At 40.7% G+C, this 27,803-nt stretch overlaps 2 protein-coding genes across 13 annotated transcripts in view; both read right to left on the bottom strand.

Annotated features, from left to right (window-relative positions):
* The window catches only part of BCAP29 (B cell receptor associated protein 29), a 920,634-nt gene that overhangs the window by 104,813 nt on the left and 788,018 nt on the right, over nt 1-27,803 (bottom strand). The window lies entirely within an intron of this gene.
* The window catches only part of SRPK2 (SRSF protein kinase 2), a 101,937-nt gene that overhangs the window by 2,449 nt on the left and 71,685 nt on the right, over nt 1-27,803 (bottom strand). For 5 of the 12 annotated variants that reach the window (XM_083701458.1, XM_083701459.1, XM_083701462.1 and 2 more), the window contains 13 exons: nt 26,636-26,744; nt 25,869-25,956; nt 25,563-25,650; nt 24,065-24,171; nt 23,068-23,233; nt 19,048-19,073; nt 17,923-18,169; nt 16,797-17,285; nt 10,437-10,537; nt 10,232-10,339; nt 6,534-6,603; nt 5,786-5,878; nt 5,280-5,372 (listed from right to left, as the gene is read on the bottom strand). In XM_083701458.1, the coding sequence (XP_083557584.1) occupies nt 5,280-5,372; nt 5,786-5,878; nt 6,534-6,603; nt 10,232-10,339; nt 10,437-10,537; nt 16,797-17,285; nt 17,923-18,169; nt 19,048-19,073; nt 23,068-23,233; nt 24,065-24,171; nt 25,563-25,650; nt 25,869-25,956; nt 26,636-26,744 (1,785 nt within the window). The remainder of the gene's footprint in view (nt 1-5,279; nt 5,373-5,785; nt 5,879-6,533; nt 6,604-10,231; nt 10,340-10,436; nt 10,538-16,796; nt 17,286-17,922; nt 18,170-19,047; nt 19,074-23,067; nt 23,234-24,064; nt 24,172-25,562; nt 25,651-25,868; nt 25,957-26,635; nt 26,745-27,803) is intronic. The other 7 variants (XM_083701463.1, XM_083701464.1, XM_083701456.1 and 4 more) reach the window with 2 other exon arrangements.

Genomic DNA, 27,803 nt, shown 5'->3' with positions numbered 1-27,803 from the left:
AGACAGTATCTTATAACCCCATACTTACCCCAGCTTAGTCACCGACAAAGAGGAAAGCAGACAGCATATCTGCTAAATAAGTCTTCTAGGAAAACAACTTGGTCAGTGGCTAAATTCCTTTTCCTGGCACTCAAGCGTCGGAAACGTACAATTGAATGCCTTGATGTGGGTTATCTGTGAGAGGTTTAGTGCTGTGGCCCTACCTTATTCATGTACCCCTATGATGTTTTAGTTCATAATTCTGTATTGTGTTTTATTTCTGTGTTTTATTTCTGACTATCGGTCGAATAAAGGAAATTGATCGATTGATTGAAATTAGGCCTAGGGTCAGAAATTGCCTGCCCCAGGTTACAGATAGGTAGCCGTGTTGGTCTGCCATAGTCAAAACAAAAAAATTCCTTCCAGTAGCACCTTAAAGACCAACTAAGTTAGTTCTTGGTATGAGCTTTCGTGTGAATGCACACTTCTTCAGATACACTGAAACAGAAGTTACCAGACCCTTCTATATAGTGAGAAGGTGGGGAGGGGTATTACTCAGAAGGGTGGTAGGAATGGGTGATTGGCAGATAGCTGTGATGAGCCTGTTGACGACTCTTAACAACTGCAATAGGTCTTACAGGAAAAAGCAAGGGGTGAGAAGGTGAAACATGGCTTTGTCATGTATAATGAGATAAGAATCCAATGTCTTTGTTCAGACCAGGTCTCTCCATGGTTTTAAGTTTGGTAATAAGTTGCAATTCAGCAGCTTCTCTTTCCAATCTATTTCTGAAATTCCTTTGTAGTAAAACAGCTACTTTGAGATCTTGTATAGAATGTCCTGGGAGACTGAAGTGTTCTCCTACTGGTTTCTCTGTCTTGTGATTCCTGATGTCAGATTTATGTCCGTTTATTCTTTGGCGTAAGGTTTGGCCTGTTTGTCCAATATAGAGAGCTGAAGGACACTGTTGGCATTTGCCCCAGGTGTAAGCTGTAGACTTCAAAAAGATCAGGCACTGGAGAATATCAGCTGATTGACAGGCACCTATGGTTTGGGGAAATGGCCTTGTGGGCTGAAATGGACACCCTGGCAGGCCAAAGGGGGTCCTGCAGTAGGTAACATCAAAAGTCATTAGCAAGTTGAAGGAACAGCTGTGCTGCAGCGTGTCTGTGTTGTAACTTTGCTTTCAAAAACAAAGAAACAAACTAGGGAATGTGTGCCCTGTAGCAGTGGAGAGGAGGAGCATAAAGTATAAAAATCTGAAAGCAAAAAGATGCACAAAATGGAAGGGTCTTTGGGCCAGAGCTGGGGGAGCATAGCTGAATTTGCAACTTTTCAGAAATGGCAGGTGGGGGTGTTCTTGTGTGGCAAAGTGCTAAGGCGCCGAGCTTCTAAAGAATTAATTACAACAAAAACTTCTGAGAAGTTACTTGTCTCTAATAATGTCACAGGCACTGACAAAATTCCCCTGGAACTCTCATTCTACCAAGTAGAATACGCAACAGCTGGATGGAAAGGGAATCTGATCTACCAAACACAAAATATTGCTCTTTGAATGATAAGGAAGCAATGTCTTGAAAGACAAGGAAACAAGTAACGACATGTATTGTCAGTCAATAATTTGGTAAGGTCCCGTGTATTTCTTCCAGTTTATGTATGCAGGATTCTGTTTAATCAACGAAGATATCAACAATATCAAACTAATTTGAAATGTTTTGTTTCGGATTGAAATGATTTCCGCAGACACTGAGCCTGTCTTAGAGTTGACCTCTTCCCTCCACACAAACTCCCCTCCAGGTATATATAAGCTGGTTGACTAATCACATTTGTCTGTACTGTATAGCAAACTTGTCTTATGCCGTCATCCTCAGAATTATTTAGCAAAACTTTTTACTCATTTCGTAGTCAACCTATCAAGGTGTGAAGTAGGAAACTTGATCAAGGAAGGGAAAGGGGATGAATCTGAAGAAAGGGTCTGGAAGTGGCTGCTGCGAACTGGTTCAAGTCAGCCCTGGGTACCAATGCTCACTACTGTGTGCTATTTACCGTATTTTTCGCTCTATAAGACGCACCAGACCACAAGACGCACCTAGTTTTTGGAGGAGGAAAACAAGAAAAAAAATATTCTGAATCTCAGAAGCCAGAACAGCAAGAGGGATCGCTGCGCAGTGAAAGCAGCAATCCCTCTTGCTGTTCTGGCTTCTGGGATAGCTGCGCAGCCTGCATTCGCTCCATAAGACGCAGACACATTTCCCCTTACTTTTTAGGAGGGAAAAAGTGAGTCTTATAGAGCAAAAAATACGGTAACTAAAGCAGCTGAAGAAGCGAAGAACTAGATTGTTTCAGATTGGTGGTGGGGTAGAGGCTGAAGCACTAATATAAACAGCAGAGGACTGCAGTGGAAGACCCAAGGAGGCAGCAGGATGCAGTCTGGGTTAGAACATTTGAATGAGTAAGTGCATGGCCTTCAAAATAGGTTTCTTCTTCTTCTTCTTCTTCTTCTTCTTCTTCTTATTATTATTATTATTGTAACAATAACTCATTTTATTAAGCTAACAAGTAAGATTTGGTAGGAAATACCAGTGTCATAAAGCATTATTATTATTATTATTATTATTATTATTATTATTATTAATACCCCGTCCACCTGGCTGCATCTCAGGACTCCATTACAGGGAGCATTCAGCACTGGTGTGAAACCTTAACAAAGGACGGGACATGGTTAAAGGGAGCCAAGCATCATTCCTTAGGCGGCAGGGGCAAATCAAGGCCCTTGAAAAGACAGTATTGTATTGTTGCTCATCTCTTCTTTGACAACAGGTTAAGGAAATGTAACGAACAGGATAACCTTTGGGTATACATCCCTCCTGGTATAATTATACAAAGGAATTCGGCATTCTTGGCAATGTGTCATTGTATATAGCATGTTTCAATTACGCAATAAGATATAGAAAAGCATTTCAAGAAATTTAGTTTGCTGAAAAGATAAAAGCCACAAGGGGGCAACATACAACCAGGTTTCTGCCTTCAACTTATTTCAAGAAAAATACATCTCTTTCATTCTTTTACTTTTCTCTGGAGAAAATGAAGGACCCATTTACCCAAGTAACAACGAATACCCTTGGTTGTGGTTCACCTGTTTTTCCACCCTCTTTCTTGGTTCAAATTTGTCTGAGCTACCCATGAAACTCATGAAATGCTTGGTTCAAAGCGGAAACAGCTCTGTTCATAAAACGGATTCGTTTGTTTCAGCAGAGCTTATTCTCGAGGTACGGTATGCCCAGACGGACATTTGAATTTTGATCTCTATGTATGGCGCATGACCTTGCGCAGGCTTCACAACCTCTCCTTTCAACCACCCCTCACATCCGCCATGTCACTTCAGAATGCAGTGTAACTGAGAGAGAGGAAACACACTGTTGAAGACAGGAAAGGGGGGGTGCTCATCAGAAGCGTTAGCCCAGCACAGTGGCTAAGTGATAAAACTACAAATGAGGAAGCCCCAAACTAAAAACCTTGCCATGAACTCGATAGATCTCATTTCCCCCCACATCAACAATATTGAGATAATCATCCTGATTTGCTTTGCAAGAAGAATGTTTTAAGGATTACAACAATATAATCTGCTTCAACACACTTAGCAGAGTGTGGCACTGCGGTCTAAACCACTGAGCCTCTTGGGCTTGCTGATCAGCAGGTTGGAGGTTCAAATCTGCATGATGGGCTGAGCTCCCGTTGTTCTGTCCCAGCTTCTGCCAACCTAGCAGTTTGAAAGCACACCAGTGCAAGTAGATAAATAGGTACCACTGCGGCAGGAAGGTAAACAGGAGTTTCCATGCGCTCTGGCACTCAAAATGGTGTCCCATTGCACCAAAAGCGGTTTAGTCCTGCTGGCCACATGACCCAGAAAGCTGTCTGTGGACAAAGGCCGGCTCCCTAGGCCTGAAGCAAGGCGAGTGCCCTACCCCATAGTCACCTTTGACTGGACTTAACCATCCAGGGGTCCTTTAATATATATATATTTTTACCTTATCTGATAAGTGTTGATCCTGGTTTGAAGAGAGAACTACATCCAGGCCTCCCCTTGCCCCTTATGTTCTCAGAATCAAATTAGACACTGCCTGCTTGCCTAACTGAAACCCTGTTTGAATGTTTACCACATGAATTCTTACACCTCTAGTTTTCACTATCCAACAACCACCTTCCACACAGCTAGATTCTAGAGCAAAGCAATATGTGCAAAGCACATCTATGCTCTTTATCAATTATATAATGTCCCAGCGGATTGTGCCAAAGATTGCCTTTTATTGTTCAAAGAACTGCCAGAAAGAAATATAAGAAGCACTACAGTTTGATAATAAAAACATTAATTCCCTGAAATTATTCATTCTTCACATGTCCTATGTAATCTGATTTTATGTAGGACACCTACACAACGCAGATGTGGAGGACCTGAGAACAGCTAATTCAATTCAGGGTTACACAGGGCCATGCATGGGTATCCTTCAAAGGCCTATGCATTTCTGTATCAGTATTTTTTGAACACAGCAAACAACTATGATTTTACTTAAAATCTGAGTTTAACGGTTTTTAAGAAAAGGCTTTTGAAGTATTTTTACTTCCCTCTCCCACCCTATCAAACAGAGAGTGGAGTCCTGGCTAGTTGTATTTAATTGCCAAATTCCTAGGCTGAACTTTTGACTCTCCTCTGCTAAACTTCCTCTACTGACTTTTGTACCTCCTGTGCATCAGAACCTCTAAAACCAAAAGCATCCAAATGACAACATAAAACGCAAAAGATGTCAAAATACTTGTTGTTCTTGTGGAAAAGCAACAGCGCTTTGAGCACGGACTTCTCAAATGGTTTTATCATTTCTAGATACAGTATTTTCATGACAAGAGCAGAATGTATATCTTTTGTGGTTAGCGCTTGAACTTTTTTTTTTTAACTTGCTACAGCTATTCAAGTATTCAAGTTAAGAAGGCACAGGGCATCTTAAATGTGTTTTCTTTTTGTTTCAGTGATGCTAGGAAACTAAATTCTTTCCTTTATTGATTTCAGATAGAATAAATGGAACACTAAGCAGATATATAAGCCCAATATTTTGGATATTCAACACACCTGATAAAATAAATAAATAAATATGAATTCCCTGCTCTTCTTAAAAATGGAGAACATTTACACATCTTCTTTAACATGATGTTTAAAAGCAGCCAGACTCTTCATTACCCATTAAAAAGTGTTCAGTGTCTTCTTTGAAAAGAGCAACAGTTTAAATTAGGGTTGCAGAAATACTGTTACCTTTTTTGGTGAAAAACTCCTTGGAATATTTCCCCAACATAGCGTATTTTCGAGGGATTTTCCCCAGCAGTTCAATGATCAATGCTATGTGATCTGCATTGGAGAACATTTCCAGCAAAACAGAAACATACAACAGTTTAATCAATACATTGCATGCACACACCAACACTGGCCCGGTACAGACAGAAACAGATAAGTCCTTATTGAAAGAAAGCAAAAATGCTATTCGGTGTGAGGGTGAAAGCTATTCACTTGTAAGACAATTTAGGGGGGGGATTCGTTTTGCCGAAAGAAATAAATTACAAGGTGACTGCACTGTTTGTTTTTCGCAAAGTGAAACAAACAATCTGTCAACGCTGCTGCTTTTTTCCAGCTTTTGTTTTGCAAACAGAAATTGTTTGCAGTGTCATCTTGCAAAGTGTATGTCAGCTGTACAGGCTACACTGAGCAACTGCCAGTCCACTTCTGTCTGCATCACGGCACCTTTCAAAAAGAAGAGGTACTACCTCTGCGATTGAAGAATTCCCGAGAATATTTTCCAGAAAGAGCAAAGTGCCTTGGGATATTGCCTAGCAGCTCTATGATGTGTGCTATGTGGTCTATGAAGGAGAGAAGAAAGGGCACAGGAATGGGAAGGGCAAGGGGGAAGGATGGGGTAAAAAGAGGAGGAAAGAAACTGGAATTAGTTAAAAATTCCAAAAAAAGTTCCAAACACAACAATGTTTGCAGAAAACCCATGCGGAGGTTTCAGGGCCAGCAAAAGACTGGCATCGCTCGTAGCACTTTGAAAGGAAAACCAAGTAACGGATGCCAGTGTTGTTACTGCTGCAAAGGACGTTACAAGCAAACAAGCGTGGAAAATGGACAGGTACACAGATGGAAGCCGGAGTTAATTGTAGCTGCTGCCTTGCTTTTCATTTAGTAATCAGCTTTCACAAACAGACACGCGTCAGTTTTGTTTCCAAAATGCTGCAATCGTGTTTCAAAGGTCCCACACTCAGATGCAGATCTTACAAGAGATTAATCTTTTCTTCCAAGGCTTAGGGAAAGGGGCTGTGTCTGCTGCAGGGAGACTGCCCACCTACTGCTACTGGCGGGACTTTAAACTAAAGAGAAAAAATGTGGTGTTTATATTCCGAAATGAGAATATTTCTGTCAGTAGACTACTTGAGCAAATAAACGAAGGCCTCTTCACGTTCTTCTGAGTATATAAAGAGGCGCAGGGAAATACATAGACGTTAAAAAGATACATACCCTCGTCTCTGGAATAGTCTTCACCAGAATGCGGTTCAAACAGATAATCGCCAGTCGCGAGCTCAAATGCCTACGATAAAACAAGATATTGATGGGGGGGTCCAAGTGAGACAGCCTCAGACTTATTTCTACAGGTGATAATGATTTTACATGCACAGAACAGGGAGAGGGGGAATTCCCTTTGAAAAGCAAGTATCTTGCTATATTGTAATTTCCTTCTGGGAGTCTCCCTTGCATTGCCATGAAAATACAGTGGTGCCTCGCAAGACGAAAATAATCCGTTCCGCGAGTCTCTTCGTCTAGCGGTTTTTTCGTCTTGCGAAGCAAGCCCATTGACGGCTTAGCGGATTAGCGCTATTAGCGGCTTTTAGCGGCTTTTAGTGGCTTAGCGGATAAGCAGATAAGCAGCTTAGCGGTTTAGAAAAAGGGGGGGGACCCGTAGGAACTCGCAAGATATTTTCGGCTTGCAAAGCAAGCCCATAGGAAATTCGTTTTGCGAAGCACCTCCAAAACAGAAAACCCTTTCGTCTAGCGGGTTTTCCATCTTGCGAGGCATTCGTCTTGCGGGGCACCACTGTATGGACATAACAGCCACTCTGTGCTTTTAAGTGATGCAAAGCTCTCCCTAAGACACACACACACACTCACTCATGGCCGTTGTCTCTGCATAGCAAAAGAACAAACAACAGAGTCTGCAAAACACTTTGCCCGCTAAGACTATATTTACGCAACACACTTAACTGCGTAATACTCACTGGGGCAAGGCAGTTTAAACATATAACACCAATCCTGGCCGGACTGCACTGGCTGCCAATCAGTTTCCAGCCACAATTCAAAGTCCTGGTTTTGACCTAAAAAGTCTTAAATGGCTCAGGACTACAATAACTCAAGGATACCTCTCTATATGTGAACTGTCCTGGACCCTGCGATCATCATCTGAGGCCCTTATTCATGTGCCCCCTCAAAATGTCTGGAGGGTGGCAACACAAGAACGGCCATTTCTGCGGTGGCTCCCTGTTTGTGGAATGCTCTCTCCAAGAAGGCTTGCCTGGCTCCTTCATTACATATCTTTAGGCACCAGGAAAAAACATTCCTCCCCTCCCAGGCCTTTTGCTAATTAAACGATGTGCGTCCTTTTAAACTGTGTTGGGGGGGTATTATTTTGTTTGTTGCTATGCTATGTTATGTATTTTTGTGCTTTTATATTGTAAACCTCCCTGTGATCCTTGGATGAAGGGTGGTACATAAATTAACAAATAATAGTAATAATATTAGTATCAAGGAACCAAACAAAAATTGCTACTTTGTGGAAGTTTTGAGATTCCTCCGCCACAAACCCTTAGCCCCCTTAAAGTTCCTACTGTTTCTTGGGAGGAACTTACAATCCTATGAGTCTATGAGAGAAACAAGCACACTTAAACCACCTTAAAAGAAAATAACAACAGCAGCTAGAGCAACCATTTTCATTAGGTTACAATTAAACATTCCTTCTCTTCATTTATTAAAATATCAGAAACCTCCATAAGTCTCAGGGTCAAGGCTATTTTCTATCTCACAACATCATCCTGAGCACAGCCATTGAGACACATGTGCTCTGTGCAGTTACTGTGAAGCAAGGGCTATGCAAAGTATTGGGGACATAAAAACAAGACGCGAATTCACTATTCAACAGCATTCTCCCTTTGTCTGGCCATCCCATGGCAGACTGGCATTGGACCACACAATTTAGTATCTTCTTTACCGGTGCATGCCTAAACTGTGTTTTGTTTGTAACTTAAAAATAAACAAATATATCCTACGCGGATGGTTGTGTTAGTTTCTTTAAGTTATCTTTCAATTATCTGAAAAATTATTTATGAGCCAAGGCAGATGCACAAATGTAACAGCAAAAATAGCTATGCACGTTATCTTCTTTCTCAATGGCCAATGAATACATTAATGCACAAACGATAGTCTGAGAGTGGAGCTGGGATCGTCACAATCGTTTGGCTTCAGTCCAAAGAGTCTGAATAAAGATAGGCAATGGAATCACAGTTCTCACTCCCGTTCCCAGCGGTGGCACAGGCAAACTACTGGCAGATGTGGCGAATTCCTATACATCATGGATTTCCAGCTGGTGTAATGACATACCTCACAGGACTGTGCAGTCCTTTCCCCAGGGAAACACCTCTTTCCCCTTCTTTCATATGAGCAAAACACAGCTTCATAAAATAACAGGGACGTAGTCAATGACAGTGTAGTTTCTGACACATTCAGCCCAATTCTGCTTTTTTGTCACAGCGGTTGCCATTATATTCCTTCCCCACAGGGTGGGGAAAGATCGATGGCCTCTGCTTTGACCACTAAGCAGACAGGTGCTCTCAGTAACATCCACAAGGCGCATACCACACGTCCAGAGTAGAAACAGCAGAAGAGATCCAAGTCTGCACATGTATCATGGCAAACCAATCTTACGTGCATTCCCAGTTACCGAACAGGTTTTTGTAACCGGGGCCCATTCAGGTAAACCATGTTCCTTCTTAAGAGGGTGAGAAATGAACTAGGAAAAACTAAGCAATGCTTGCCACAAATCTCCATCTAGGCATTTTCAATGGCAACGCAACCATTCACAAAAATCTAGTGTGCTATATGGATAACATGGCTCCGACTTTGCACAAAAATTGGCATCTATATCACAGCACAGGGCAACACTGTGGTAAACAGAAGAGTTTGAGGGTCTGTGGACAGATGTGCTGACTCTTCGGCTATTGTGAAGAACCCTGTCAAAAGAGAAGCTTTCAGAGCATCGGGTCTCTTCACAGTGACGCAGCACACTTCAGAAGAGAGGGAGACTATAGCCTGATTCCACTCCGTGAGCAAAGGTTAGCCATTGTGTCTATATCTGCCCTACGTCCAACTCACAACACATCTTTTTGTTCTGCAGCAGACGGTGGGCACAAGAGTTTGTCCCTTTGCATTTCTCACTGCATATTTACATAGATTGTTGGATCCCATGCAAGGAGACGAAATAAATTCAACAGCCACTTGTGAATAAGAAACAAAATTTATGCAGGTAAGGCCTAACATAAATGGAAGGCCTTAAGTCTACTCCTAGATCTGTCCAGCCTGACTTAGCACAACTGCACTTATTTGCGTACCCAACATTACATTGGGAAACACAGATATGGTAACAAATCCACTTACATAATTTTAGCTGCAACCCTACATTTGTTATAGGTGACACTGAAATCACTGGGAACAGAACAATACATGAAATACAATTTATGAATCATTCTGAACCAAACAAATTGCAGTTTAATTTATACATTTAGCTTTGAAAATCTAAGCTTACACTCCAATATAATGCTATTGCATTGCAAGCCAATGTAATTATTTATAAAGCACCATCTGTGGACTTGACACTTTGCAGCATAAACCAAGCAAAAATGGAAGAGGGGTTTCAAATGTCATTTGTCATGTGGGCAGGGGAATCCGCTGCACAGCAGACATTTGAAATATTCAGCTGGGCACACCTTAAGTAGCTCTTTAGATCCAGGCCAATGCTTCAGAACATAACCAGTCAGCAATTCACAATTATAATCACTTGAGCTATTACCATCGTGTCTTTTCCATTTAACAACTTGGTCAGAAATCCGAATAATCTCGCTGTATTTTCAAATGAGCAGCGTAGCAATGAGGCACTGCAATCTCGTTCTTACCATGCATGCCGTACTCCAGATATCAGCCGGTGTGCTGTAACCTGCTCCTATTAAAACCTCTATTGATCTGTACTGCCGTGTCTGGATATCTTCTGTGAAGTGTTTATGCTAAAAGGGAAAAGACAGCAGTGGTAAGGAAACGTTAGCATGTAGGTGGTAGACCAAAGAGCAAAGTCTTAAGACACACAAAATATGTTATACTTACCACCCAGCAAGCATTGCCCAGGTCAGCAATTTTAACTCTAATTTTATCTGCATTTCTTGGATCCAGAGGATTCACCAGTAAGTCGGCAGCACGGGTTTTTGCTATTACAAGCAAAGAAGTAGCAAGAGTTAGTATCAATGGCATGTAACTCAGTTTCCACCTTAATGTGATTCTACTGGGCCTCTTAAGGTACAGCAAAGCCTGGCAATTTATGCTATTAAGTGGAAAATAGCCATGAAGCTCTATCCCACTTGCCATCAATATCTTCAGCTAATTATGCCTGTACAAAGGAGAATTTCACTGTTTAAATCCCATACTTACACAGGGTGGTAACTTGTTATACATTATAATATTAAAGACACTTTCAAAATGGCTAGTAACGTATATACAGTGATACCTCGGGTTAAGTACTTAATTCGTTCCGGAGGTCCATACTTAACCTGAAACTGTTCTTAACCTGAAGCACCACTTTAGCTAATGGGGCCTCCTGCTGCCGCCGCGCCGCCAGAGCCCGATTTCTATTCTTATCCTGAAGCAAAGTTCTTAACCTGAAGCACTATTTCTGGCTTAGTGGAGTGTGTAACCTGAAGGGTATGTAACCTGAAGCATATGTAACCCGAGGTACCACTGTAATTTGGCAGAATGAAAACTTGCCTAGAATATCCTCTTCTGACAACACTTATATTGCTTATCATTTCACACTGTTCCACCCCCCTTACAAAGTAAACCAACACACAGCATTCAAGGGAAAATTTATTAAGCAAAAATCAGGTGTTAGTCACAGGTATAGCACACTAGTATCCTGAAAGTCTGCTGCAGCACAGCACAGTGTACAAATTGATTTAGGGGCAAGCAATATCTTGTACAAGATACGACACGTTCATCTTGCTCTGCAACTTGTCAGCTTTAAATGATTACTGCAAGGACAAAAGTTAAGCCCCGCGTGTTTCATATTTCTGAAGTATCCATGGAATTAAAAGACACCCTGAAGCAGAAAAAAAACTTTTTGCAACTCCTGATATTTTAGGAATCCAGAAGAGAGAAGGTAATACTGAATCAATAGGTGGTAGAGCACGTCATTTGCATGCAAAAGGTCCCAGGTACAATCTCTGGCATCTCCAGGTAAAACTGGCAAAGACTTGTTATATCTGAAATGCTGGAAAGCTGTTGTCATTCAGTATAGTAGACATTAGCCTGGGTCACATGTAATGTTAAGTCACAGTTTGTTCAACAAACCAGCAGTTAATCACAAGTTGTCCCTTAGACAATCAAGCGAACTATGGCTTGCTTCTTCAAAGTTTGATTCATTTTCAAGCTGCTCTTGCCTCATGTATCTCTAGCTTGGTTAGCTTCTGGAAGAGGATGGCCAAACAAACCATGGGTAAGTAAAGTTCACACATATCACCAAGCCATAGTTCAAACAAGCCAATGTTTGTAAGCCAACAGCAAACAATGGCTTCAGATCATAGTTTGTTGGCAGTAAGCAAACCATAGTTAAGATACTGAGCAGTTCACATATAGAACCAAGCAACTGTTTAATAACTACATTGTGTGCAAATTAAGGCAATATACAAAGAAGACTAGAGTGAGAAGGATTTATTTGTTTTTCCTTTCTCTTTGCCATCTAAGTTTCGGATAACCAACTGGTAACCCAAGAGATGCATGGGACCTCTGTCAGGCCCTTACCATGCAGGTGCTCCTCTCAGTAAAATTATTGAGCAACTGGGGCAAAACTCTTAAGGAGAATGTAATAGCTTGGAATGGAGCTTATAGAAAGAGAACTTTAGTTTCTGATCATCTTAGCCAAGGAGAATCTGGTGATCCCTGGAGTGGTGATCCCTGGTCCCTGAACAAAACTTGAGTTTTAAATTTATGAACTTACAATGTTGATCTGTCTTACCCTTGATGAGCAACTACTTCTGAGTGGGATTCTTCTATCACCTAACACTAGATCAACTGTTCCTGATTATTCTAATTCTCATAATTCATCAATCTGACAATATCTATTTTCAGAATCTGTTTGCTCACTGACAATTATAATCAGTGGCTGCAAAACCCGACTACATTCCACACCCACACATGTGTGTAATCATTATTCACAAACTTTCAGCTACTGTCAACGCCCACATACACCTTTCAAGCAAAGCTTGTTAAGACAAAATCCAAACAAGCTCTAAAACCTCCCCAGTTATCAGCTATTCATACAAAACTATTCATAATGAAGACTGATCCTACCAGGCTGCCAGTCCTAAATCTGAATGCATTTACTACTATATAGAGGGGTGGGTGGGTTTCTGGACAATTGGGGGGGGTATGCTTTCTCGTTTATGTCCTTCTTCAATCCTGGCAAAGGAAGGGAGTTTTAAACTCCATGGTGCATCTCCCAGTCCCAATCTCCTGTTCTAGTATCTTGACCATAAGTAGTTAGAGCTGCCTTTATCAACCTCAGGTCCCCAGATTTCTGGAACTACAACTCCCATCATCCCTGACCACTGGCTATGCTGGCTAGGAATAATGGGAGTTGTAATCCAACAACATCTAGGGACCCAAGGTTGAGAAAGGCTGGGTTAGATGCTTGATAAGGCAAATTCCTTCTCTCCCCTCTCTTTTTTTTCTTTTCCTCGCCTCATGAGATATCCTCTAAATTTGGTGAAATTATAAACATTCTGAAAATTGCCTAGCAAATGCAAACACAATCCTTTATCTCATTATCAACAACAGATAGTGTGCTTATCATAGGCTTAACTATCACCAGAGCTGTACCAAAATTTTGTGCACTGGTAGGGCCCTATTCTGGCCCAAGTGTTTACAGTAATTAAGAACACAAGTTTAATATCAAAAGGTATGAACTTGAATATTATTTGCCCGATTTTAAAAACAACAACAGTAAAAATAATCCTAAAAATTACCAGCGGATCAGTTTTACAGATGTGTCACAAAAATTGTATGAAAACTTCCTTCTCCCAAAATCCCTAATCTCCATATTACAAATTGGGACAAGTGCTGTGGGTGAAAGAGTAGCTTTCAACAATCTATTCCATTGCATTTGAAGCTAATTTGACCTTGCAGCCCAAAATCTCCCGTACAAAACATCTCTGAAGTAACAGCAAATAATAATCTACACTTTCAGTCCAACTCCAGTACCTAACCTGCCTGCAGAAACTTTGTGCTCCATTGAATTGCATGCAGCTGTGCTGCAATTTAAAATATTTGAGCACTTTTAAAACCACATTTTTATATGTTATAGGACTCCAGTTAGAAAATGCACGAACTGGTCTCTATGCTGCTATCTCGTATGTCTGGGTTTTCCTATATTTTTCCATTGTTGTCTACAGGCGGCTCTCACTTCCATACCACAGTTGATAGAACGGGTTCTAAAGAACCCATCTCCATCTCTGTCTCCTGGCTGAGAATGCATGACAATGACGACAGCACTCTAAACCAAAGCCATTACATGTATTACTGGCTATCTCATCTTTCTTTAAAGTGTCAGTCACTTGAATAAAAACAAGTTTCATGCTCAAGACAAGATTCTGAATAGCTTCCCTTTTACCATCAGGTTATACAAAGTCCAAACAAAGACCACATATTATGCACTTTTTGCAAATTCCAACCATTGTTTTTTAAAAAAACACCTTATTAATTTGGGATATCTGCTAAGCTCACATTAACAAACACATAAATATGAAGTTGCAGTACAAATGCACTTGATGATATGCCCTCCATTAGCACCGTGCTGATTTGAGGCAACAGTGGCTTACAAAGCTGGAGTTTATAATTCTTCAAGTGTTTTGAATGAATGAAATGCACAACTGTTGAAGACCATGCCACCCTTTTCTTCCGGCTTCTTGTATTTCACCAAGTATCCTTAATTTCTTTTTCGGGGATGCCGATTATGAAAGCAGTGGTGCAACACTATGATCTGGGCTACTAGAGCAGTTTCAATCCCACGAAGAGGCTCAGCTGTACAAGAATATGGAGACATGGAGTGACTAGTGTTCTCATTAGGGCTATCCATTCCTCACATCTCCAAAATTAAAGCTGCAAAGCGCAGGGAGGTACTTTGCCACAGACCTCTATATCTGATCCAAGAAAGATTGGTGGAATGTAAACCAAGTCCCCAGGTCCTTAAACATTGCTGCTTCATTCATTCATTCATGTTCCAGGTCTCCTTCTACTTTTATTCTCTTCCTTTGTTTGACCAACGGTTCTCAACACTCCTTCTTGGGTTGCTAGTGAAACTTGTTTATTCCATGGTAGAGGACTTCTGTCAGTTCCTAGCTAGCTCACTGCAGTTCTCATGCCAGCCCAGGCTCCTCTTTTTTACATACAACTAATATCCTTTGAACAACCTGTTGAACCATGTAGGAGGGAAAAGAAAATGGAAAACGGCATGTGTTAGATGTAATGAAGATAGTTATTGAGACATCTTTAAAGCATTCTTCTTCCCCCACCATCCTTTTCCAGCCCAATTATTTTTAAACAAAGCACAGCACACATTCAAGAGCGCTCCTACATGACTAACAAAGCTCAAAGGTAAATTCATCCCAGCTCTGGCCACAGAAAACAGCTCTATTGTCTCTTATTCAGAGTGGTACTCATTACGTTTATTCAAACTCTGAGGGGGGAATATTTAATAGCTCCCCAAGCAATCGTTTTAGCAACATCTCCACTTCCCCAATGAAATCCCCTTCCCAGTCAAAAACCCTAGCCTTCAAAAAGTATAACACTACCAAAGAGGAACTGAAATTGTTGAAAAACAAGATCTTACCTAGATTTCCTGCTGGAGTGCAGATTTGAGTCAATGCTTGGGATTAGGCTGGCTTGATTATCGAGGACTATGTTGCTCATTTATCTGTGTCAGGGTCAATTATAGGGATATTAGCAGACAAATGTACATCCTTGTCCCGAGTACTAGATAAATGTAGGGCTCAACGGTAGGCACACTGGCTGCCTTTTTAAATCACTGGAACAAGTGTTTATGTTTCTTACAATGTTTTCACTACTTTGAATCCTTTTATTTTGTAATTGTAGACTGGAAGTGAGTATTTAAAAAGTGGGGACATTATCCATCCAGCATGAAGCATCAAGGTGCAGCTAAGGATACTCTTTGCTAGGAAGACTATAACTGTCAAGCACTGAGGTTGCAAATTAAGCATATGGACTTCCCTGTGTCCAGAACTCTTTTTCAAGCTTTGGGACTGGATTCGTGGCTCTGAATTCTCTGTAGGAGTGGAGGGACACAAAAAATTATTTCCTCCTATGCCCAAAAAAGCAACCACATAAGCACTTACATCCAGAATAGCGTGCAAATCATAAGGCAAGCCTTTTGGAAATTCCTGGAGTGTCTTGTTGTGCTGCACAGCTTGATATTTCATTCAAAGATTCTTAGCCTTCTGCTGGGATTGTCTGGTAATCTGGCAAACATCCTGCTTCTCAGCATATCAGGTATTTTTTTGAATAGGACCTCTTTTTGGAAATCAAGGTTCATAGATAACTGTATGTTTCCAATAAGGGTTCCGACGTCCACATCTGACCACTTCTGTTGCCCAGCAATGCTCGCTTTACTGCCTCCAATTTTTAATTATTATTTTTTTTTAAATACTGTTTCTTTAGCATGGTTCCAATATCTAACACTGGCGAAACTTGTCAGGACATTAGGACAGAAATAAACAACAAGGAGAAAATAAATAAACAGCCTAAAATGCATATCCTTGTCTTAAAATAGCTGTGAACCAGAATTAAAGATGGCATATTTTTCCAGTGGTAAAAGAGGGGACTCTCAAAACAACAAAACCTTGCCTTAGAAGAGCCTGCAAAGCAGCAAAATCAATTAACATCATGGGAGACCAGCACAAGCAAAGCTTATTGTCTGACATATTTCTCAAACGCTAAGATGGGATCCAAACAAAGAGCTACTTTAGGCATGCCCAAGAGCTTGGAAAAGCCCAGTGAAATTCGTTTACTTCTTTATTATTTCCACAGCAGGCCCTCACATCATGTCACTGATTCTCGATGCCCCCTCCACTATTTGCCACATGACTTGGTAGGTTGTTTAAGAAATACAAGCCCAAAAGGCAGGCCAGGTACAAAGGAAACAAATGGTTTTGTGGCTCCCAGGCTTAACAAGCAGTGCTGTGCTAATAAGAGAGCAACTCACTTCTAAAAATGGCAAAAGAACAGTTATGTAATGCAAAGTTCAACAATATGCACACAGAAATATTTTTAAGACCACATGTTTTCTACCCTCTCCCTCTCATTTTACAGTGAATAAATATCTGCCAAGTACAGCAACGCAAAAATTAAAAATGGGTACGCTTTAGATAAATGGTCACAAATTTCTGAAACCAAAACACTTACTTTTTGGCAAGTCTCCAGTACTGGATGCTGAAACCGTCCTGCTCCTATCATGTGATGGAGTACTTCCGTCTCTTTCAGTTACAGCTGATTCTTCAGAAACAGCTGAACCACAAGCTACAGAATCTAAAGCTCCAGAGAATACGGAAGCCGAGAATTCAGAATACTGCGACTCAGAAATTTTATGACGTCCATTTGGCAATTCACCATTAAATTGTTCGTAGGAGCTACTATAGCTGTAATCATTTTTTGCATTTGGCTCATCAAGATTATATTGCTCAGTATTTGGGCATTCCTCCTCTTCATCATCTTCATCTTCAATCTGTTCTTCCAGCAAGAAAGGACCATTTATAACGTGGCCATTTGTTTTGGGGGATTCTATCCAAGTGGGATCTGCAGATTCTGAGTTGACAAGTTCTTGTTCAACATCATCGTCTTTCTCTGTGTTTTCTTTTTCTGTATCTTCCTTTTCATCCTGATCTTCCGTTTCACCTTAGGGATTAAAATATATAAAGACTAGATTACACTTTCTCTCAGAAAATTATGACCTCTTAAAACCAAGTGGGGTAAGTATTATGAAGTATCATTTGAATTTTCAGTTTCAGTACATGTTATGTAACAATACTATTTCATCTGAGTTAGCAAAGGCAAAATAAAGGACTGCATAAATTTATGCTTATATAAGTAGAGCAGATAGTCTTCTATAGCTTTTGCCTGGAGGGATGCTATTACCTTGGGAAAAACTTTTTTATATCAATGGCTGGTTACTTCTACAATTGCCTTCTCCAACAAAGATGTCTCTTCAGCATTTTGTTTTGGCACCACTCTGAACAAAACTTAGTGTGCTAAGCCGGTGGTGCACAATAATAGTAATGGCACTTATTGATTTCCATGTTCCTTACGCCCTCCGTATCAAAAAGCATTCTCTACTTGCAGCATGGAATTGGGGATCTGCTCTTTGCAGAAAAGACATGCAAAGCCTTTTGCAGCTCATGGAATGAGTTTCATGGTTCTTTGGCTCTGACCGATGGCAGCCTACAAAACAGATGGTGCTCAGAGCATCGTTGCAACAGCATCTCTAGACACACTGCATCTTTTATATCAAAATTTAAGAAGACCCAACACTTACCATCCTCATTCCCAAGTTCTTCATCTGCTACCTCCTCTAACTCAACAGTTTTTAGCTTGACTTCTGGGTGGTATTCATCCTCTTGCTCATTGCACGATACAGTAGATGTTACATTTTCTTCTATTTTTTTTCTTTCGGCTTCTCGCTCCAGTTCCTCTATTTCCTGCAAGCGCTTTTCTAGTAGCTCAGCCTGTCTCTTTTGCTTTTTTTTCAATTTCTTCTTTTTGTTTTTAGATATTTTTCCAATCTAAGAAATTTAACATAGCTAATTACCATTTATTGATCCTTACAGCCATCCAATGTGAAGGTTAGGTTACCCTATAAAAAGTCTAGCATCTGTGAACTGAGAACACTAATGCATAGTATTGCACAACTGACTTTCTATAAAATTGAAACTCAAGAGGCAATTCAGAGGATGAAGTAGCCTCAAGCTATAATTGCTTTGCTGACATAAGATATACAAGCTGAATAGAGAGGCCCCATTATTTCTCACTATATAAACCACTGCAAGCACAGCATACCTATCTTTTAGGCTACAAATGGAACATATTGCCATCTGCACTAGACAAGTTAGTTGTTGGGTGCAATTAAATGTGCTAGGATTATCCTTTAAACCCCCAATGAAAAGTTTATAGCATGTAAAACACTTATAAAGATTTTAAAGTAGTATCTTGCTAAATAACTGGCCTCCCTGCCCAGTCCCGAAAGTTCACTTTCAGGGGCCCTTTGCTAGGTACCCCCACTAAATGAAGTGAGGCAGGTGACGACTGTACTTTATTTTATCATTAAAATAAACTATGGTTATAGCTTAAACAAGTGAGGTTTAGAAACCATGGTTTGAACTTGGCTTCTTTGAAACTAACCCTAATTAAAGTCTTCCTTAGTTTGTCAGTTTGGATGGAATGGTTAAGAAAAAGCAAACAAGAACGCTTCAGAACTCCTCCTCCCAGTTATGCAGGAGGAAAAGGTAATGCAAGATTAATTTAGACAAAAGATCCTATTTATAAACCAAAACTGTAGTTAAATAAGGATCATGGATGAAATTTAAAATGCTAACAATTTTAACTTTCAACTCTTTAAACAGGAAACCTGAATACTCAAGAAGAATAAGACAAGACTACTTACGGGTTTTTGCTGAGGCGCAGTACTCACTAAAAAAGAAAATAAAAGAGGAAAGAAACAAAACACTTAAGAGTCAAATTTATGAAGTGATATGTGTAAATTCTGTGCAATAATCAGAAACATCTTCTAAGGAGAGGCTGATGGACAGGTACAACCTTAGATCATCTTTATCCAACCTAAAGTGTCTAGAGGAGGAGGAGGAGGAGGAGGAGAGGAAGAAGAAAAATCTGCACAATTTATATGAGACTCTACAACCTTGATATGGCCAGTGAATGGGTTTTAGGTTTTAAGCCCTAAGAAAGTTCTTCATCATGAACTAACAAAAGATGAAAAATATTGAAATATTAATCTTTTCCAACCTTACAATGTTCAATTATTTGCTTGTAAGTAATCCAGTTCCTAGGGACGCAGGTGGCGCTGTGGGTTAAAGCCTCAGCGCCTAGGACTTGCCGATCGAAAGGTCGGCGGTTCGAATCCCTGCGGCGGGGTGCGCTCCCGCTGCTCGGTCCCAGCGCCTGCCAACCTAGCAGTTCGAAAGCACCTCCGGGTGCAAGTAGATAAATAGGGACCGCTTACCAGCGGGAAGGTAAACGGCGTTTCCGTGTGCGGCTCTGGCTCGCCAGATGCAGCTTTGTCACGCTGGCCACGTGACCCGGAAGTGTCTCCGGACGGCGCTGGCCCCTGGCCTCTTAAGTGAGATGGGCGCACAACCCCAGAGTCTGTCAAGACTGGCCCGTACGGGCAGGGGTACCTTTACCTTTACCTTTAATCCAGTTCCTAGTTCATCCATTTTACTGATACAGACTATAAAAACTTTTTAAGACTCTAATACTACCAAAGACCACTTAAAAGAAACATGGAAACAATGCACAGTGGTACCTCTGGTTATGGACGGGATCCGTTCCAGAGGCCCTCTGTATCCCAAAAAGTCTGTAAACAGAGGCGCCCTTCTGAACGTGCACGCAGTGCGCAGATCGCATCTGCACATGTGGCAAAACCTGGAAGTATACACTTCTGGGTTTGCTGCATTTGCAACCTGAAGATTACATATCCAGAGGGATACATAACCTGAGGTACCACTGTATTATTAAAATATTCCACTTACAAACCAGTCAAAGCTAAATTTTGGGGGCTTCAGTTTAGTAAATAAGTAGTAAAGGTAAAGGGACCCCTGACGGTAGTTCCAGTCGCGGACGACTCTGGGGTTGTGTTGCTCATCGGCGTACAGCTTCCAGGTCATGTGGCCAGCATGACTAAGCCACTTCTGGCGAACCAAAGCAGCGCGTGGAAATGCCGTTTACCTTCCTGCAGGAGCGGTACGTATTTATCTACTTGCACTTTGACGTGCTTTCAAACTGCTAGGTTGGCAGGAGCAGGGACTGAGCAACAGGAGCTCACCCTGTCGCGGGGCTTCAAACCACCGGCCTTCCGATCAGCAAGCCCAAAGCTCTGTGGTTTAGACCACAGCGCTACCAGTAGACATTAAAGGGCTGCACACACCCTGACATGACACTTAGATGTTACAGAATGTGTGCCTTTTCTGAGAGACTACCACCTCCATGTGATACATTATAATGTATTAAGTGTGAGGAGTTAATACGGTGCACAGTATGAGATGGCCATTGCAAGGTGGCACTGACAAACTGACAAATTGCTTCTCCTTTTTAAAGTGTAACTGACTGATGTCCTGAATAATACACAAAATAGTAAGAAAACCAGTACAGCTTGTTCAGCTTATTTAATTAAGACTTCATGCGTTTCTGACAGGACTGAACCCAGTTTCACAGCTCAAAGGCAATGAAATCTAAGGGACCTATTTGGTGTCTCATTTGCATGTAGCCATAGATATAGATATAGATAGGTATATATAGATGCAGGTTTTGGTGTCCTCGGGTGTCTTCCCGTGTAAAAGTTGGGGTGTCTAGGCGACGTTTCGACGAGGTCTCACTCGTCATCTTCAGGCTGGTGCTTTCGGCTTCTTGTTACTGGAACAGAGCGGGATCTCAATGTTTGAGTTCCTATAAATACTGTAGAGGGGGTGTGGTGTCTAGCCTCCAATGTTCTGGGCAGAGAGGAAGTTCCCAGGCTAGTGTGCCTTTTCTTCTTTTGTTCCTTAATTACTTGAGAGATACCTTGAGTGATTTCTTGAGTGATATCCTGAGTACCACTTAGGTGGGTCATTAGGTGTGGATTAGTTGCTAAAGTCTTTGTGTCTTGACCTCTTGAACTTTGTGAAGAGTTTTCCTGAGAAGATGGCTGTATTGCACTTAGTTGTGCTTTGGCTTGGCTTCGTGTATGGGGGCGAGCTGTGGTTTTGTGGCTTGTGTCAGCCAGATCTGTGTAGGGATTGCAGGGGGGTGCAGCATCCGGAGGTGCCACCATGGATTGGCTACTGGATGGTGTCAGTAATTCATCTGTGGAGAGGGTCTGGGTTTGGGTCTGGTGTGGTTGATTGGTGTTGGCGTTCTGTGTGCCTCTGGATCTGGTGTCAGTTTTTGTGGAGAGGGCTAATTTCCAGATGTCTGGCAAGCGGGATGTGTCGTCACGCTTGTTCATGTTGTGAGGGTGTTTCTCTATCTCGATGGCTTCCATGATTATTCTCTTGTGGTGATGTTCCGTGTTAAAGAGCAATTTGGAATCTGCAAAATTAATTTCGTGTCCTGTTTCTTTCATGTGTTGGAAAAGAGAGGAAGTTTTTTCTTCTCTCTTTTCCAACACATGAAAGAAACAGGACACGAAATTAATTTTGCAGATTCCAAATTGCTCTTTAACACGGAACATCACCACAAGAGAATAATCATGGAAGCCATCGAGATAGAGAAACACCCTCACAACATGAACAAGCGTGACGACACATCCCGCTTGCCAGACATCTGGAAATTAGCCCTCTCCACAAAAACTGACACCAGATCCAGAGGCACACAGAACGCCAACACCAATCAACCACACCAGACCCAAACCCAGACCCTCTCCACAGATGAATTACTGACACCATCCAGTAGCCAATCCATGGTGGCACCTCCGGATGCTGCACCCCCCTGCAATCCCTACACAGATCTGGCTGACACAAGCCACAAAACCACAGCTCGCCCCCATACACGAAGCCAAGCCAAAGCACAACTAAGTGCAATACAGCCATCTTCTCAGGAAAACTCTTCACAAAGTTCAAGAGGTCAAGACACAAAGACTTTAGCAACTAATCCACACCTAATGACCCACCTAAGTGGTACTCAGGATATCACTCAAGAAATCACTCAAGGTATCTCTCAAGTAATTAAGGAACAAAAGAAGAAAAGGCACACTAGCCTGGGAACTTCCTCTCTGCCCAGAACATTGGAGGCTAGACACCACACCCCCTCTACAGTATTTATAGGAACTCAAACATTGAGATCCCGCTCTGTTCCAGTAACAAGAAGCCGAAAGCACCAGCCTGAAGATGACGAGTGAGACCTCGTCGAAACGTCGCCTAGACACCCCAACTTTTACACGGGAAGACACCCGAGGACACCAAAACCTGCATTCCTGTACCCGTGAAAATCTACGAAAGTATATATAGATATATATAGATATATATATAGATGCACATATCGCTCTCTGCACATATAAGAAATCCCCTTCATGTGTGAGGAAGTGGGATACAGAAGGCAATGTCTTTAAAAATGTTTCACTATATAAAAGTGCACACCTAAAACACAGTTTAAAACTTGAAACTGGGGAAATGTTCACGTTAGCTCATATGAATGTTGCATTAACAGCAGGAAACCAGTATAAATAAAGCTTGTAATTACGGTTTTTCTGCCTACCAAAAATGCAGAAGTATATGAAGAATTGCAGCACTCGGATTGTTTTGCTACATTAAAATGAACACTTCTTATACATTATTCATATGCTAATAACATTCTTAAACATTAAAATTAACCACGTTTAAATTTACTATTTCCATTAACTAAAACTAATTAAATGTTGCTGCGGCAAGTATGCGATCTGTTTTTACTTACTGAGCGTTTAAAAGTACGGCCGTACCTGCAGAGCCAGAAGGAGGAGGAGCCCCTGCTTTCTGCCACTCTGTTGCCTCCGCAGCCATTCGACGCACATAGGTGTCATCCACACACATCAAGATGTTCTCTGGCTTGATGTCTGTATGGATGATCTTGCACTTGCTGTGGAGGTAATCTAGACCCTGCAGTACCTGGTTTGCAAACCAATAAAAGGAAGAATAATTTCATTACAATGAAAGTTTCCTCCACTCATTGCGTCACAAGAACTCAAAAGGCTACATTTGGACATCACTTTAAAATATATACCGTATTTTTTGCTCTATAAGACTCACTTTTTCCCTCCTAAAAAGTAAGGGGAAATGTGTGTGCGTCTTATGGAGCGAATGCAGGCTGCGCAGCTATCCCAAAAGCCAGAACAGCAAGAGGGATTGCTGCTTTCACTGCGCAGCGATCCCTCTTGCTGTTCTGGCTTCTGAGATTCAGAATAATTTTTTTCTTGATTTCCTCCTCCAAAAACTAGGTGTGTCTTGTGGTCTGGTGCGTCTTATAGAGCGAAAAATACGGTACATACTTGGGGAGAGAAATGACTAATCTAGTTCACAGAACTTCAGTTCCCATCATCCCAGACCACTGGCCTTGTTAGCTATAACCCTTTGTTGGATTATGCACATAAACTATGACTAAAATATTCTTAATAAAAATATTAGGACACCTTTTTCTTCTTTCAATCAGATGGCATATGTTTTAGTAAAATAACTGGCACTTTTTCAGCAACTAACTTCTTGTGGAAAAAGCATTTTTCACTTCAGCTATGTGCTGTTAAGTGATGAGATGAAATGCACATAGGATATATTTTAAAGCAACTGCTACTTAAATTGTTCAGACTTAAACAATTTAATCAAGCAGGTAATTGAAGGCATCACATGCAATAGCAGATTTAGAGAGATTTCTAAAAAAAATGTAGTTCTATCAACCTAGCTGGTATTAGCACATTTGTAGCTTTGTTGCATTAAACATCTTACCTGTCGAATTATACTTTTCACACAACGGATAGGAAGGCCCTGGTAGTTGGACTTAATTATCCATTTTAAAAGGTGATGTCCAAGTACTTCAAAAACCATACAGACATCTGAGATTCAATTAAGGATAAATTGTAAGTAATTTAATGACTTTCTAACCATCCTTACAAGCCCACCACACAAGAAAATATTTCACATTTCAACTGAGAACATTATCCTTTGTTCTTGGGTAATTAAAGTTTTCCAAGAATATATTTAAAGCATTTTGGTTTCCATCTTCTACTAGCAACTGGGGCATCTCCTATGGTCTCACCAATCCATAGATGGGTGGGCTATGCATACATAAACCAGTTGAATCAGATAATCAGCATATTCAGTTTTGACAGAGCCTATTTTGGGATCAAGCTCCTCTACCCTACCCTCTGTTTCAGAGCATGGTAGGCAATGGTCTAGTGTAAATTGAACTGTCCTGGAGAAATGAAAGGGGTGGGGGGGAATGCTCAGTTCCAACCACTTTTCCTTAATCCCAGTTTACATTATGTCTTTACTGACCTTGAACATATTTTAGCAGTGGTCAGTCATTCCATTTTGAACTCAACAGAAAAACCAAATCAATGTAAGCCTGCTAACTCATTCTCAAAGGAGACCCACTAAAATTAAGCAGGTCACAGATACCTGACCATTAACTTCAATGGGTCTACTCTTTTATAGCTAATTTTAACATGGAACTGCAACAGCAAAATAGAGAAGCCCGGAAGATTTCTGGGTTGTAGTCAACTTTTTTATTTATTAAAATAATGTGTTGGCCATATTTACAGAGCGGAAGGAAAATTTGTTTAATAGGAATTTCACAGTCAACATTGTCAGAAGAAGCCAAATATCCTAGAGTTTGAACTTATGTTCAGATCATAACCTAAAATATGTTTTTAAAAAATCCAAACCAACAAAAATATACAGATAACTTACTATAAAAGCAACAGAAAGAACAGGTACACCTTCATTTATTTTTAACACCCCCACACACACATAAAGATAACAGCTTACAGGTTTATAATCAAACATGAAGCACCTCTCAAATACATATTGTTTTCAAGTCTACCACAACAGCTCATTCTAAATATCCATATAATAAATTCAGTATTTCCTTCACTGTTATGCACTAATAATAATAATATTTCTGGGTTGGATCCAGACTTGCACTCAGCCAAGTTCCATTAGCGCTGGAGGAATGAGGCAGGGTGAGATTTTTGCCAATTCCCACTTCTCACTGGAATAAAAAATAATTGAAGATACCCATTTCCTACAGTTCAAAGGCTGTGTTGAATAAGAATCCCCTATGTGAATGGAAGAAGCCCTTCCATTTGCAGAATATTATGTCTGGAGCCAACCCAATGTCTTAAAAAATTACCTGCTAGCCTAGTGTTTTACTTGAAAAAGCATAAAGGTTTTCCTGTCTTTTAAAATCAAGACACTGGGCAATCAGCAAGAAAAAAAAAGATACGTATGCCATTCATGCCAGAAATTTTGAAGTCATCAATTAATTGTACAACCATGTCTTTATTTGGATCACTAGGGTCACTTTCACGAACCTAAAAAAAGAAATGAAACAAGTCACTTAAATTTAAACTACCGTTTGAAAAAAACTGTAAAGTTATTTTTAAAGATACTGCAGCTAAAAAATATTACATGGTAACTGCAATTTTACTTACTATGTTTGTTTTACAGAATCACAAAATTAAACACACACACACAAGCAATTTCATTTACACTCAGTCACTAAGCTTGGGAGTGTTATCATAATACTTACACATTTAAGTAACTTTATTTCATCCAAGGCTGTCTCTGTATAATGTTGAGCACTTTTCACAACTTTCATTGCAACAAACCTTTTCCCCCTTTAAAACAGGAAGTAAACAAGCTATCAGAGCCAATACTTTTTTTCCTATTTAAGACAGACATCCAATGTCCTACTGGAGAATAAGTACAACTTTAAAACAATTTGTGGCAAATTTCAATAATATTCAGGTGTGAATGATAAAGCTAACCTTTTTCTCAATTATTATCTTTCAAACAGTTAGAGAGCAATGTCTCTTAAGGGTTATTAAAGACACATTTGACTCAAAGCAAAGACAGAATAAATATCCCTATACAATGGTACTTATATAGGAGATAGAATAGAAACATTTATATAACCTTAGCTAGACTCCAACCCATTAGTTATTCAAAATAAATCAAAGCCACCATTTACATGTCTTAGAACAGGGGTAGCCAACCTGGTGCTCTCTAGATGGGATAACTCAGTTGGTAAAACATGAGACTCTTAATCTCAGGGTCGTGGGTTCGAGCCACAACCTGGGCAAATATCCCTGGATTGCAAGGGGTTGGACTAGATGTCCTTTGTGGTCCCTTCCAACTCTACAATTCTATGGTTCTATGATTCCTATCATCCTTGGCCAGTAGCCACACTTGTTATTGCTGGTGGGAACTGTAGTCTAAAACATCTGGGGAGCACCAGGTTGGCTACCCCTGCTTTAGAGAGCTAACATGCAAAAGAAGAAAGTTGTTGTTTCTTACTGCATATCCCAGCATAGCCAGACTGTAGAGAAGTGTCCCCATCCTAATTTTCTGATAACATGATACCGACCGTTGAAAAGATCTCCAATTTTCACTGGATGATAGCCACCTTTCAAAAAAGAGTGGGGGATGGGGGGCAAAATTAGCATTAATTTGATTACCTATACAACAGTGTCTTAGCATTCCCAAGTAGCTTTAAGCTGTACAGTGGTACCTTGGGTTACATATGCTTCAGGTTACATACACTTCAGGTTACAGACTCCGCTAACCCAGAAATAGTACCTCGGGTTAAGAACTTTGCTTCAGGATGAGAACAGAAATCGTGCCGCCGCCGCGCGGCAGCAGCAGGAGGCCCCATTAGCTAAAGTGGTGCTTCAGGTTAAGAACAGTTTCAGGTTAAGAATGGACCTCCGGAACGAATTAAGTATGTAACCAGAAGTACCACTGTAATCCTAAACGTACTTACAAGATGTAGTGTCCAATATGGCGATTAACAGGCCCGTTAGTAAGCCCATTACAATTAATAAACATGACTAAGTTAGGTCCATTCATTTCAATATGTTTAATTTCAGTAAAACTTTGCTGAATACCATCCAAATGAGCAAGTCTCACTGAACTTGATTTCAAGGAAACATGTATATGATTGCACTGTCAAACTTGTTCTTCAACTTTAGAAAAAATATCAGATATGTCAGGAAGTTGCTTGTATAGTTCAATCTATATTTGCTTCTATAGAAAGACGTCAAAAAGAAGAAAATCCTGTTGGAACCAGGAAATTAATAGGACTGTGAACTCAGTTTCAACTAAGAGTATTGTGTTCAGACCATGTTCCAGTTTAAAGCTGCATTTAAACCTGATTTTCTTCCCCTACAACTGGGATGAACAATTTTATCAGGGTCCAAACGGTGGTCCAGAAATTAATTATGTGCAGGCGTCATAATAAATCTGGCACCGTCTAAGAGCATTGGGCTTCCCAACTTTGAATCACATGCTCCCAAGCATTGCATTTACATACAAGAATTCTGATTGACATATTGCACTCACAAGGCTTATAATATTAATGTATGGAATCTCTCATATATTTTATAAAACCTTTCCCTTGCTAGTCCAGGTGCAGCCAGTTCCACCACCACCATCCTCCCCACACCCCTCTGTAGTAAAATTTGGC

Source organism: Podarcis gaigeae, assembly GCF_964106915.1.
Source record: "Podarcis gaigeae genome assembly, chromosome: 10".
In the NCBI taxonomy this organism is placed as follows: Eukaryota; Metazoa; Chordata; class Lepidosauria; order Squamata; family Lacertidae; genus Podarcis; species Podarcis gaigeae.
This window is presented reverse-complemented; position numbering and strand designations above follow the sequence as displayed.